Here is a 13,851-nt window from a genome sequence, read left to right as displayed (position 1 = left end):
GGCCTCAGTCTTGTTCACATTCAACTGTAGGAAATTTCCCCTCATCCAGGACTTGATGTCCGACAGACAGTCTGTCAGGACAGCAGTGGTCCTGGAGTTGAGGGTGGAGGTAGAAAGATAAGAGTTGGGTGTCAACCGCATACATATGGAAGTTGACCCCATGTCTGCAGATGACGTCACCAAGGGGGAACATGTAGATATTAAAGAGGAAAGGGCCAAGGACAGAGCCCTGGGGGACGCCAGACGTGACAGTGCGGGGGCTGGAGGAGAAACTATTAGAGGCAACGAAGTGGAGAGGGTGAGAGAGATAGGAATTGAACCAGACAAAAGCAGGTCCATGAAGATTAAGTAAAGCGGAGAGGCGGTGTATGAGGATGGAGTGGTCAACAGTGTTGAAGGCGGCAGAGAGGAGGACAAGGAGGCAGAGGGAGCCCTGATCACAGATGTTCAGAATGTCATTAGTGACTGTGACCAGGGCTGTTTCCATGCTGTGGGCAGAGCAGAAGCCAGATTGGAGGGGTTCAAAGAGGGAATGGTGAGAAAGAAAGGAGCGGAGCTGGGACGCGACGACTATAATAGCCCTGACTATGGTCAATAAGTCAACACAGAGCGAGACTGTAAATGACCCCTCCACCCCACAATGCTTTGTATGGCTGAAGATACTTGCTGAATAAATTGGCTGAACCACCAGTGGCGCGATTCAAAGCCATTCTTATCAGCATCTCTGCATTTGAGTGATTTCCAGCTGAGCGCTGGTAATAACATTCCCTTCAGCCACATGGTGGTGTTATGCCAAAGGCCTGAATGAGAAAAGACTGTCAATATTATGCATCGTAAATTCATGTAATCAAGCAGGAAAATCAGCCCCCAAACTAGCCGTCAGGGAAAACCAACCAACATAGCTCAGTGTTAGAGCACTTGCCTCGCAAGCGAGAGGACCTGGGTTCAATTCCCGGGCAGGGAAAAGATTGGGCAAGTTTTCTTACTCCACACGCCTCTGTTTACCCAGCAATAAGTAGGAATCCAGATGTTAGTCGATTTGTGGAACGTTTTTCCGGAGGTAATAATCCTTTTTAAAAAAAATGTTCACTCGATTCATGTTTGTTTGAGGGACGCTGCTGTGCACAATTGGCTGCTACGTTTTTCCCACAAACTATACAGTCAATTCACTTTACAGGATATCTGTGAAGCGTTTTGAGAAGTCTCAAAGATGTGATAAGGTGCTATGTCAAATGCCAGGATTATTAGCACATCGGAGCAGGACGCCGAGCCGGGGGAGGGAGGAGATGATCGTAAGCACGGTTGAACAGGCGCGATCTGAAAAACTCCCCAGATATGCAGGAGTGGTTACGGGAGGTCACAGATGCATCACTTACCGATGCCCACGATGACGAAGGCAGCTACTCCGTTCAGAATGCCCAAGTACTGGATCCCGAAGACCACGTGGTACAGGAACAAGGACACCAGGCAGCTCAGGCCAATGCTCGCGATCCCAAAGAAAGTCAGAAATGCTGGTGAAGAGCGAAGGATGTGAACAACAACAACAACTTGTATTTCACTCAGCGCCCTTCACTCAAGGTAACATCTCTGAGCGCTTTACAGGCACCGAACAGGGAGGTGAGGAAATGTGGGAGGAAGGGAGAGTTGTGATTATATGATTATAGGTATTTCCCAATGTGAAAGGTACTATATCAATATAAATTTTATTGTATTTAAGGTGGGATTTAAAGACAAGATAGGACTTCAATTATGTGAAGAGATTTGAGAAGCTGGGATTGTTCTCCTTAGAGAAGAGAAGGGTGAGGGGAGATCTGTGGAGTCCTGTAGCTCAGTGGTTAGAGCACTCGCTTTGCAAGTGAGAGACCTGAGTTCAATTCCAGGCAGAGGGCGAAACCTTGGGCAAGTTTCCTTACTCCACACAGAGCCTAATAATAATCCCTCCAAAACCACAAACAATAATAAATGGGTCATTTTCAATCCATGACTGTTTGTGGGACATTGCTGTGCGCAATTGGCTGCCGCGTTCACCCACAAATATACAGTCAATTCACTTTACAGTGTGTTCTGTGAAGCGCTTTGGGACGTCCTCCCGACGTGAAAAGCGCTATATCAAATGCAAGGATTATTATTATTATTATTATTTATTAGAGGTGTTCAAAGTAATGAGAGTTTTGAGATAGGGAGAAACTGTTTCCCCTGGCGGGTGAATCGGTAACCAGAGGACACAGATTTAAGATAATTGAGAAAAGAACCAAAGGGGAGACTAGAAGAATTTCTTTTTCCGAGTTATTACGGTCCGAATGCACTGCCTGAAAGGGTGGTGGTTGCAGATTCGATAACAGCTTTCAAAACGGAATTGGATAGGTACTTGAAAAGGAAAAATCTTACAGGGTAAGAACTGGGGAAGGGGACTAGTTGGTAGCTCTTTCAAAGAGCACGATAGGCCAAATTGCCTCTTTCTTGCTGTACAATTCTTGATAGATGGAGGTGGGAGGATGGGGGTATGTGGGGTTGATGTGAGACAGAGGGGTAGAGGGAGGGAGTTCCAGAGATTGGGGATGTAGCATCTGAATTCTCAGCCATCGATGGTAGCACAGAGTGTTATGCAGTAAGCCCATGTTTTGCCAGGCAGAGGACGTGAGGAGAGCAGCGTTGTAGGAGAAGGTCAGAGAGATAGGGAGGTGCTGGAAGGAGGGAGGGAATATCTTCATAGTCAGCACAGGAGGAGGCTATTTAACGTGTTGTGTCTTTGCCACGGTGATCATGACAAGGTGCTACAGGACAGCATATGGTGCCAGATCTTGGCTTTGGGACTATTGAAAGGGAATCAAGATCAATAGATGGGTTCAGATGAAGGAAACATTCAACCCATCTGATCTCATCCTGCCAGAACACAAATCCCACCATCCACCCATCAACAACAACAACATTTTGCTTTTATACAGTGCTAACTGCTGCTAAGTGCACTTGTAGGCAAACACAGCATCTAACTTGTATACAGTGAGGTCCCACACACAACCATTGGGTCAATGACCAATTCCAAACTAGTGAGGTTTCCCAAATAAGGAAACCTGCCTATGTCCAGCACAGATGTGCACAGCCTCCCGGAGTGACGTACCCTGCTCATTTGATATATTAAGCACAAGTCGTATTAGGACTTAAATCTTGGGGACCACATAGGGCTCGGGTTCGGGTAACTGCTGAAGATTAATCAATGGAAACAATGCCAGTGCCAATCTAATGCTTGCCAAGCTGGGACCACTCTACCACTCATTTTAGGGTTAAGAATTCGATCACGGAGTTTGTGGGATGGATAAGAGCACTAACCTGAGAAGGAGGTGAGGACGTACACAACGACCGCAATACATCCACTGCTGATGGAGGCCAGCAACATGTCATTGTTGAAAGTCCGTCTTACTTCGTAGTCAAAGAGATCCGTGCCCCCATACAGAACCTTCACCTCCCTGCACTCGGGGAATCAGGGAATCAGGCCATTGTCCAATACAAACTACATATAGCCACTTACCCACAATGTTGTCTAGGACACAAGTTGTGCAAATCACCTGCAAACACATACTTGTAGAGGGAATTACACATATGTACCCCTCAGTACCTATAATCCACGCCATCGCTTCTAATCATGTCTGGACACCTCGTTTACATAACTCCCATAATGCTCATTTATCACACACAAACATTTTAATAACTGGTGCAATACACACATGTATTTGCACTACTTGAATGACACACACACCTGTTTACTTACATGCCACACATGTACCCTTTGAAAGGGTGTAGAGATAGGGCAGGACAGGGCAGTGGCATTGAATGGGCATCTTACTCTGAGAGCCAGGGCAGACTCGATAGGCCGAATGGCCTCCTGAGCTGTAAAACTTCTATGATTCGAGGATTTTGATTGCAACACACATTCCTCGATCATCATCCCTACCTACCCAGGCACCTGGCTTGTCTTCAGCTGCCTTTGGCCACACTGGGCATGCCTTTCAAGTCTCAGATTAGCGCTGCAACACCCACTATTTCTAAGGAGATCCAAATGGTGTTGGCAGCGTTGGGTGCTCAAGAGATTTCTTCATGGTCTGTGTTTATAATAATAATAATTCTTGCATTTGATACTTATCACAACGTCGAGACATCTCAAAGCGTTTCATAGGATTCACTGTCAAATGGAGTAATTGTGTATTTTTTAAGGCAAGTTGAAGGAGTCAGTGAGCACTCATAGGAATAGATTTTGTCCTGATATTGTGAGAGAGACAAGTGTAAGGTAGACAGACAATCTAGACAGACACACAAAGGCACGAACAGGGAACATAAAAAGAATGCAGAGAGCTTGAGAGGAGGAGGAGAAGAGGACAATGGTACTCACTGTGTGCCTGGCAAACGTGACACTTGTACAAAAGACATTGAGTTGGAAAGCTGATGTGTTCTGGAGAGATCCTGAACAGACCCCCTACTCATCAGTTACCATGGCAACCAACATTCAAGCATTCGCTCTTGGGCTGTGGTAGACATTACAATGTGCAAACCAAAGTCCAGATATTCACTTCTGGTCTTAAACTAAGACCACTGTGTCTTTAAAATTAGCGATCACTCCGAACTGAGGACAAAATTCTTAAATCCGATCTCAATTTGTTATTCGGCAACTTGAATTATCCAGCACTCCTCATGGAGGATAACGTCTCAGAGCGCTTCACAATGACAGGGTTGGAAGCCGCGGAAGGTGAGGTACGTGAAAAGGGGGAAGTTGACCATAGTTGTGATCAAAGAGGTAGGTTTTAAAGATGTATTAAGATGTTTCATCTGTTCCTAAATATAAGCCGACTTTCTAAAACCACCACTGGATTTAATAATTTTTCTTCAGTGGACTGAAAGCTCAAAGTCCCCACATAAGACACAAAGCCACAACCTTCTGACCCAGGGCGAGAACTCTGCCGACTGAGCCAAGCTGACCCCCCGCTAGCTGTGGAAATGGAATCAAACTTCAGTCTCGAATTTCAAATTGCAGTGCTAAGGGGAGTCCTGATGCTTAATGGTTAGAGCGCTCGCCTCACAAGCGAGAAGATCTGGGGTCAATTCCCGGGCAGGGTGAAAGTTGGACAAATTTCCTTACTCTGCGTTCCTCTGTTTGCCTAGCAGTAGATAGGAACCAGGTCGTTAGTCAACTGACATATCGTATGCGATTGCATGCCACGATTAGCGCACAAAATATACAGTCAATTCATTTTACAGTATATTCTGAGATATCTTGACGATATGATAAGGCGCTATATCAAATGCAAGGATGATTATCATTATTATGATTTATAATAAGTGAGCAAAACAATACGGCAAAGCAACTCAATGAATTGCACGGCAATATGCAGCAGTAAAGTAAATGGAAGATTATTCAGGATATGCAGAGGGATTTCTGAAAGACAACAGCCTGGCTCAGTTGGTCAAACTCTCGCTTTGGAGTCAGAAGTTTGCGGGTTCAAGGCCCATGTTGAACCCACGACCCCACAGGACTTTGATCTCACAGTTTACACTGCCCCCCCAATGCAGTACTGGGTGGGATACTGTATGGTTGGAGGTACTGTCCTTCAGGTAAATGTGTCTCCCAGTGTCCTGGCCGACAATCCTCCAGATAAAATTCATGTCTGTTTCTGGGACATTGCTGTGTGTAAATTAGTTTCACCTACAAAATACATATTCACCACAGCTTACAGTAAATCCTGGGAAACATTTTGAGGTTGCCTCTTCATGTGAAACAACAACAACAAAATTAAGTTTATAGAGCGCCTTTCACATTGGGAGGATGTCTCAAGGTGCTGGACAGTCAGGGGTCAGGACCTGAGCATGGGGGAGGGATGGGGTAGGGGTGAGAGAAGGTGGGAGGGTGACTGAAGGCAAAATCGAAGAGGAGGGTCTTAAGACCAGCCTTGAAGGAGGCAAGGGAAGAAGCAAGGCTAAGGGACTGTGGGATGGAGTTCCAGAGTGTGGGGGCAGAGAGGCTGAAAGCCCGGCCACCGATGGTAGGGCGAGTCGGGCGGAAGACATGGAGCAGGCCGGAGCCCGCTGAACGGTAGGAGCGGGCAGGTTGGTAGGGAGTCAGCAGGTCAGAGAGGTAGGAGGGGGCAAGGCCATGGATGGCCTTGAAAGTGAGGAAGAGGATCTTGAATTTGATCCTCAGAGGGATGGGGAGCCAGTGAGTCGGGAGAGGGTGAGAGTGATGGGGTCACGGAGCCTCGTGTGCGAGAGTACATAAGTGCTATATCAAATGCAAGAAATATTATTTTATCTACACTGACACATGGCTTATAAATTCTTTCCTTTGAATTTATTCGGGATCTTAAAAGGAGAAATTAATGTTGTGTAATCTGACGTTAACTGAAGTTGTTATCTCTAACACTTGACTTCCGTCATAAGTAACTTCAAACCTTTCATCCATTATCTTTGAGAGGATTCAGGTTTTCCTTTGGTGAGCTCTTTGTTGATAATAGTACAGGTAATGTGATTTCATGATGTTCTATAACCTATAATTTCAACACTGCCTTTAACTCACTGGCTCTCAACACAACCTGTCACACACTAACCCTCTCAATGTTAGTCTTAGGTCTTGTCTTTTGACAAGATACGCAAAAGGGTTAATTTTTCTATTCCTCTACTCTCTGCTTTACTGAGAGTTTTAAATAGCTTCAGTGAAGTGCGCCGATCACTCTATCTCGGCCCAACATCAGTCATTTAGATTTAGTCAAATATTAATATTTATGATGCATTTGAACCATGCTCTCAGTTTTAATGATGTGCCTGATGATGTGTCATTTCCCATGACTTGTCCATGTCATGGGAAAAGTCATTACCGGGTATTATTTTACCATTACAAACAAGGATTCCTTTCTGCCAAGATCTACAGCTCAGACCATTTAATATTTCTGCATTGTGAAAACCTTGATTCTTTACGCTTCGGAGTTCCATTTGAACAGTGCATTTACAGAGCTAATCTGCCCACCCCTGTCCTGTGCATTTAGTGGCTACAGTGAGAGAATATCACTATAAACAGAGGAAATAGAACCAGACGAAGAGAGCACAGCTACAGAATTAGTGCAGAAACATGGCCCTGTAGCCTGGACATGACCGAGAGAGGAACACAGAGATGTGGGGAATATCTGAGTTCAGATATCCAACCATCATCATAATAATAATCCTTGCATTTGATATAGCACCTACATGAGACTCTCAAAGCACTTCACAGCTTGCCCAGAATGTTGGTTGAAGCCAGGTCATTGGACTCATTTAATAATAAGCTTAACGCTGTAATCAGCAGAATAAGAAATAAGAATACTTGCATAGAAACATAGCAGATGTGTGGAGTAAGGAAACTTTCCCAAGGTTCCGCCCTGCCCGGGAATCGAACCCAGGTCTCTCGATTGCAAGACGAGTGCTCTAACCACTGAGTTACAGGACTCCATGTCCTTAGTGGTTAGATCACTCACCTAACAAACGAGAGCACCTGGGTTTGATTCCCGGCAGGGCAAAACCTTAGGCAAGTTTCCTTACTCCACACATCTGCTTACCTAGCAGTAAGTAGGAACCCGATTGTTAGTCGATTGTTGAACCGTTTTCCGGGGTAAGAATCCCTCCAAAAAAAAAAAATGGTCACTCAATCCACTACTGTTTGTGTACGCAATTGGTTGCCTCATTTCGTTCACAAAATACACAGTCAATTCACTTTATAGTAATTTCTGTGAGGCGCTTTGAGACGTCTCGAAGACGTGATAAAGCCCTATATCAAATGCAAGGATTATTTTTATTATTAGTTACAGGACTCCACCTTTCTTGATCTTTATCTTCTTTAACGATTCTTTAACGTCCACCATTATTATAATAACCCCATTGATATTTACCAAGTTCTCACTTACTCTGGCCCTGATGATGGATTCTATCAATGTTCCCACTACTGATGTTGAACTCACTGACCTGTATTATTTGTTTTCCTCTTTACTTTCCTTCTTCAATAAGAGCACAATTAAGTTAAACATCTCAGAATTTCTCACTCAGTGATTCACATCTGTGGATACATAGCCAACTCTGGCAGCTAATCTGTTCCAGCAACACCCGACAAACAGTAATGATACAGATCCAAATCAATGGATGAGACAGGAATATTGGCCAGGACATTGGAAACAATCTCTGCTTTTCTTCAATATAGTTTCATAGGATGTTTAACATCCCCTGAATCATCACAGCAGACAGATAGAACCCCAGTTTAACATTGTGTCACTTACAACATTACAGAACGTTTACAACCAATAATGTACCACAAACAGCCATGAAGTAAATGACTAATTTGGAGTCCTGTCGTGCAGTGGTTAGAGTGCTCGCCTCACAGGCGAGAGGACCTGGATTTGATTCCCAGGCAGGATAAAACCTTCGGCAAATTTCCTCAATCCCCATACCTCTGTTTACCTGACAGTAAGTAGAAATCCGCTTGTTAGTCGATTATCGAATCATTTATCCAATTATAAATTTTTGGAGCGGGGTAATAATTTGGTCACTCAATCCAAGATTCTTTGTGGGACACAGCTGTGCGCAATTGGCTGCCGTGTTTCTCCCGCAAATTACACAATCTATTCACTTTACCATATATCAATAATAATCCTTGCATTTGATATAGCATCTTATCACATCTTCGAGACATCTCAAAGCATTCACAGAATATACTATAAAGTGAATTGACTGTATGTTTTGTGGGCAAAGGCAATATCAGACTATATAGAGGAGGTCACTGTTAATATCAGACTGTATTATTAATGGCTGCCCCAACCCACTTCCTCCTGACATTTAAGTTGAATTTGTAGACCACCATTATTCAGATGTTGGGGCAGGGGGGATGAAAGAGTGAAATAAGTACTTCAAACATATCTTAGGCCTAAGGCTTCCTCACTTAGATGTTCTCCCAATGTCAACTGTAAGGGTTATTACTCCCATCTCCCTAGGTCCTCACGAACTCGGTTTCTCTGGGGCAAGGTGATAAGGAGCTTACTTGGTGGACTGCGTGGCTAACAGGTCCACGTAGGTGACCACAAACTCCTGAAACTTCTTGTGCTGTTCCTCCCATCGATCGTCCACTGAGTAGTAGCTGGGAAGCGGAGCTCCGAACAGGATCTCGCTCCGGAGCAGTGAACTCTTCATGTTCTCTGAGGTCATTCCCTCATCCACATACCAGTAGAACTCAGGGTGGGTGATGGCCAGTTGGAGCGAACCTGGAAAAATTGGAAGTAATATTAATGTGGGGGGAAGGAAAGGGAGGACATGGGACATTCTCATCACGTGACCAAAATCGTGGTCAGATGTTGTCAATGAGACATTAAACCGAGGCCCTCTCTGCTCTCTTCCCACTGGAATGCAGGAGATTTAGAGTTTGATCGAGTAGCACTAAGAAAAATACAGTAGAAAAATGCTGCAGAAGTTAAAAGACAGTTTATTGGGAGGGCGGCTCTTTCACTACTCTCTGAGTTATGCTAATAATTCTACAAATGTTACAATGGGATTTTTCCCCCATCCAAACTTTAGGTGGCGAGTTGATGATCAAGGGGCACAGCCTAGCGGTAAAGCAAGCTGAGGAGAGGACAGGAGAGGGGAGGGAGGGGCTGAGGGAATGCTCCATAAATGTGCCGACTATAGTAACCATTAATAATTATATCCATAACAGAGAATCAGTTAATTACCACATTCAAAATTTCATGTAAAAGTACATTTAAGATGACATTTAAAGTGATTACAACGTCTCTGAAATCTACTTGCTATTTGGAGTCCTTTAATTATTCCCAACTTTCTTTCAATCTACATATTTATGAGTTTGCGAAAGCACTCTCCACCCCCACCTTATTACTAATTTATTTTGGAAATGTTGAATAGACCATTAATTTTACTTCTAAGATGAACTCTGATTAACATTCCATAATTATCCTGAAGTGGCGATGGATAGATACTTGGGAAATCAAGGTATTAAGGGAAGTAGAGAAAGGGCAGAGAAATAATAATAATCCTTGCATTTAATATAGCGCCTTATCGCGTCTTCGAGACGTCTCAAAGCGTTTCACAGAATATACTATAAAGTGAATTGATTGTAGATTTTGTGGGCAAAATGCAGCAGCCAATTGCGAACAGTAGTGTCCCACAAACAGTACACTATTGTTATAAAATATTATTATTATATTTTAATCCCACAAATGTGATGATTATAATAATAATCTTCCATTTGGTATAGTGCCTGTGGTTACTCAACGTGAAACAGACCTGTGCCAGCTGAGCACAAAGGGGCTTATAGAGGAGTGGATACGAGGGAGGTTCTGGGCTATGAATAGATTTCTAGGTGCGGGGGTAGGATCTTGAAATCGATCCTTTTGGAGCCAGTGAAGCCTGGTGAGGATTTGGATCAGGATGCGGGCGACAGAGATTTAGATACCGCAAATAAGATCCCAATTTCAGGCACCGGAAACTTTCCACAGCATAGAAACAGTACACGCAGGCTATCCACCCCATACTGCCCAGTCTCACCCCACTCTCCCGCTTGCTCCCCCCACACAACCCCTTTGCAATCTATTAACACCATACCAACCTGTCCCCTCCCTGTGCTCACCAGGCACTGGCCTGCTTCATGACCCTCGCCATGCCAGCCCCACTATTGGCGGTTGGGCTCTCAGCTTTTCTGCACCCGTCCTCTGGAACTGCATCCCGGAATCTTCCACCTCGACCCTTCCTTACCTCCTTCAAGGCCCATCTCAAGAACTTCCTCGTTGACCTTGCTCCTGGCCACACTCCCACACCCACCCCTTTGATCCCAACCCCCAGCTCAGGTGCAAAGCCTTAATTACCTTGGGACGTCCTTCCGATGTGAAAGGCGCAGTATAAATGTAATTAATTTAAAGTGCTCTGGGACTCTCCTCTGTGTGACGGGTACAGTATAAGTGTACGCTCTTCTTGATGGTGGTTTGTAATTTTATTGTTCCTGTTGTTCTATCTAATTCCCGTTAGTAAGAACTTACAGACTCTTCCTCAACAGTGGCTTGTGGCTGAGAATTTCCCATCCTCACCGCCCTCTGTGTAACTAACAACATTCGTTTCAAACTTGACTAATTCCTTTTACGATTAGCTTATATTTGCTTCTCCTCTTGTTACTGCCACACCGATTAGTGGAATTAATCACACCATCTAAAGATTGGTTCCAATGAATTTGCTTTACAGGGTCTCCTCTGACACATCCCTCTCCTTTCAAAGCCCTAGTTTGTCTAATTATTGCTCAAAGTTCATTCCTCTAACACTTGGGATCTTCACAAGATCACAGGATCGGTCTGGATGAAGAAGGCCACCATACCTTCCTCCAATCACAGGATCGATCTGCTTTTTAAACAAGTTTCACTGTCCTGGCCCTGTTGCAAGTATTAAATACCCTCAAAGTTAAATAAAACCTTCTGGTGTTTGTCCTGAAATTGCTCTGCCCAACTCTAAACCAATGTCCTCTTGTTCTACTGCCTTGGCATCCCAAAATTGTAATCGTTAAAATCATTCAATTATTATTAATTATCAAAATTATTTTGCCACAAATTACAGTCAATCTACTAACCATATATCCTGTGAAGCGCTTTGAGATGGTCCAACAAGGTGATAACGCGCTATATCAAATGCAAGTATTGTTACTAGTATTATTATCCTAAAGTATTGATCTGGGTTTACTTTTTCAATCCCAATTAAAGACATTTTTTTCTCAAGACTGAAGAGCCTGAGCTTGTCTAATCATTGCTCACAGCTCATTCTTCTAATGCTGAGGATCATCCTCGCTGCTCTCCTCTCCACTGTCTCTAGTGCCTGCCAGTGCCCACTTATTTACTCACTTCAAATGAATCTCTTTCTGTGAAAGTGCTTTGAGATATTCCATTTGTCTGAAATTGGGGTTTGTGTAAAGCTGTGTTGGGTTCCGGTTGATAATAACATGGAAACGTACCCTGGATGTCAGCGAGTTCCTGGCCCATCCCATCGTAGTAGATGCGTCCCCCTTGTGCCGTGGGGAAGAAGTAGGTGAGGAGCGAGCTGGGGGGGGAGCAGTAGGAGTAAGGCCCAAGAGGCATGTCTGTAAGGACCTCGTGAGGCTTCCAACAAAACTCCCGAAACCTGGGGTGGTCCATCACCTTCCTCTCCACCTCGTGGATGGTCAGCAGACGCTCTTTGGTGAAGATGTTCTTCTCCTCATCCCCCCTGGCCAGGAACACCAGCTCCATCCGCCACAGGGCGTGGCTCTGCGTGTCTCTGTTCACGTAGCTGTTTGGGAAGTTAAACCGTGGCAATGCCCTCGCCCGCCTGGTCCCGTGTCCCGTCACGTGGGTCTCGTCCACCACCAAAACCGCTGGCGCCTCAGCCCCTCTCCGCACCATGCCTCCGCCGGGTCCCTGCGTCGTGCTGGCCCCGCTGCTCGATTGGGAGGCGTTGCCGCGGGATCTCAGCAACTCCTCGGTCAAGAGTTTGTCCAACAAGGCGGAGGTGAAGTCAGCCAGGTCCCGCCTGCTCCTGCCCCATGCCCCAAACTGGGACTTCAGGGCAAGTGTCAGGGCGTCAAAGCGCTGCGTGGACTGATGGTTCCTCACCTCGAAGGCATTGTAGGAGATGTCGATGTCCAGCGTGGAGCAGTGCATCAACATGACGAGGATCAGCATCGCTGGGATCACACAACCAACCACCAGGATGAAGGCGGCGCAGGATGGGTTCGTGAATATCCAGCCAACAATCCCCCAAAACCCTCTGCGTCTCAGCTCAAACGCCAAGCTTTTCGAGCTGCAGTGACATTTACAGCAGGATCTCTCTCCCCCGAGGTGGCCCTCACCTTCCTCCCCCTCCTCATCTTCCTCCTCCACCCACAGTGGCTGCACCAAAGGGTCATCGTCGCTTTCCATTTCTAAGGGCTCCGCTTTTGGGGGGAGGGGTGGAGGGGGAAGAGGAGAAGTAGCAGGTGGCAGAGATGGGGGTGGGGAGGAGATGAGGGGGCACGAGGGTTGGGAGTGAAGGAAGAAGGACAGATCTTCTCAGGTAACACGTGAAAGAAGCTCCCTGTCCTACGTGCAAGTCCACATGAGCAGCCGGGATGATTCACCTGCAATAGGAGACAGAAGGGAAGGTTGGGCCAGGTTTAGATTGATCTGAGGAACATTTTAGACAGTCCAAAATCCAGCTGATTCTTAATATGCAGCCTGAATTTTGAAGCCTTTTTTTTGGTAAGTTTCTCTTAAGAACTATAGAAAAAAACACAATTGAAATTTAAGACTGAATGCAAAAATTTGTCAGAATTGTCCAGGCTGCTCCAATTCTTCCTCAATCGGATAAATAATAATTATAATAATCCTTGCGTTTGATATAGCACCTTATAACATCATTGAGATGTCTCAAAGCCCTTCGCAGAATATACTATAAATTATTTTGTGGGCGAAACGCAGCAGACAATTGCGCACAGCAGTTTCAATCAAACAGTCATGGACTGAATGACCAAATTATTCTTAATATTTTTTAAAGGATTATTACCCTTGAAAGTAATTCGCCAGTTGAATAAAAACTGGGTTTCTACTTACTGCGAGGTAAACAGAGACGTGTGGAGTAAGGAAACTTGCACAACATTTTGCCCTGCCCGGGAATCCAACCTGGGTCCTCGTGCTTACGAGGCAAGTGCTCTAACCACTGAGCTACAGGACTCCAAATCTAGGGCCATGAGGAATTTCTCCTACACAAATATCTTGAGGCTTGAGGCTCCTGCAACAATTTACTGCCATAACAAGCAGACTTCAGAATCAGTCCTGATATCTGAGCTGC

At 45.1% G+C, this 13,851-nt stretch overlaps 1 protein-coding gene across 1 annotated transcript in view; it reads right to left on the bottom strand.

Moving 5' to 3' along the window:
• The window catches only part of disp3 (dispatched RND transporter family member 3), a 50,226-nt gene extending 37,218 nt beyond the window's left edge, over positions 1-13,008 (bottom strand). The window contains exons 1-4 of the mRNA XM_007897775.2: positions 12,002-13,008; positions 9,041-9,260; positions 3,328-3,464; positions 1,377-1,511 (exon numbers count right to left, since the gene is read on the bottom strand). Coding sequence (XP_007895966.2) covers positions 1,377-1,511; positions 3,328-3,464; positions 9,041-9,260; positions 12,002-12,944 — 1,435 coding nt within the window. The 5' untranslated portion in view covers positions 12,945-13,008. The remainder of the gene's footprint in view (positions 1-1,376; positions 1,512-3,327; positions 3,465-9,040; positions 9,261-12,001) is intronic.
• Positions 13,009-13,851: the final 843 nt, after the last annotated feature.

The sequence above is a fragment of the Callorhinchus milii genome, unplaced genomic scaffold (assembly GCF_018977255.1).
Source record: "Callorhinchus milii isolate IMCB2004 unplaced genomic scaffold, IMCB_Cmil_1.0 Scaffold24, whole genome shotgun sequence".
NCBI lineage: Eukaryota > Metazoa > Chordata > Chondrichthyes > Chimaeriformes > Callorhinchidae > Callorhinchus > Callorhinchus milii.
The sequence above is the reverse complement of the archived record's forward strand: the minus strand, read 5'-3'. Positions and strand labels throughout refer to the sequence as shown.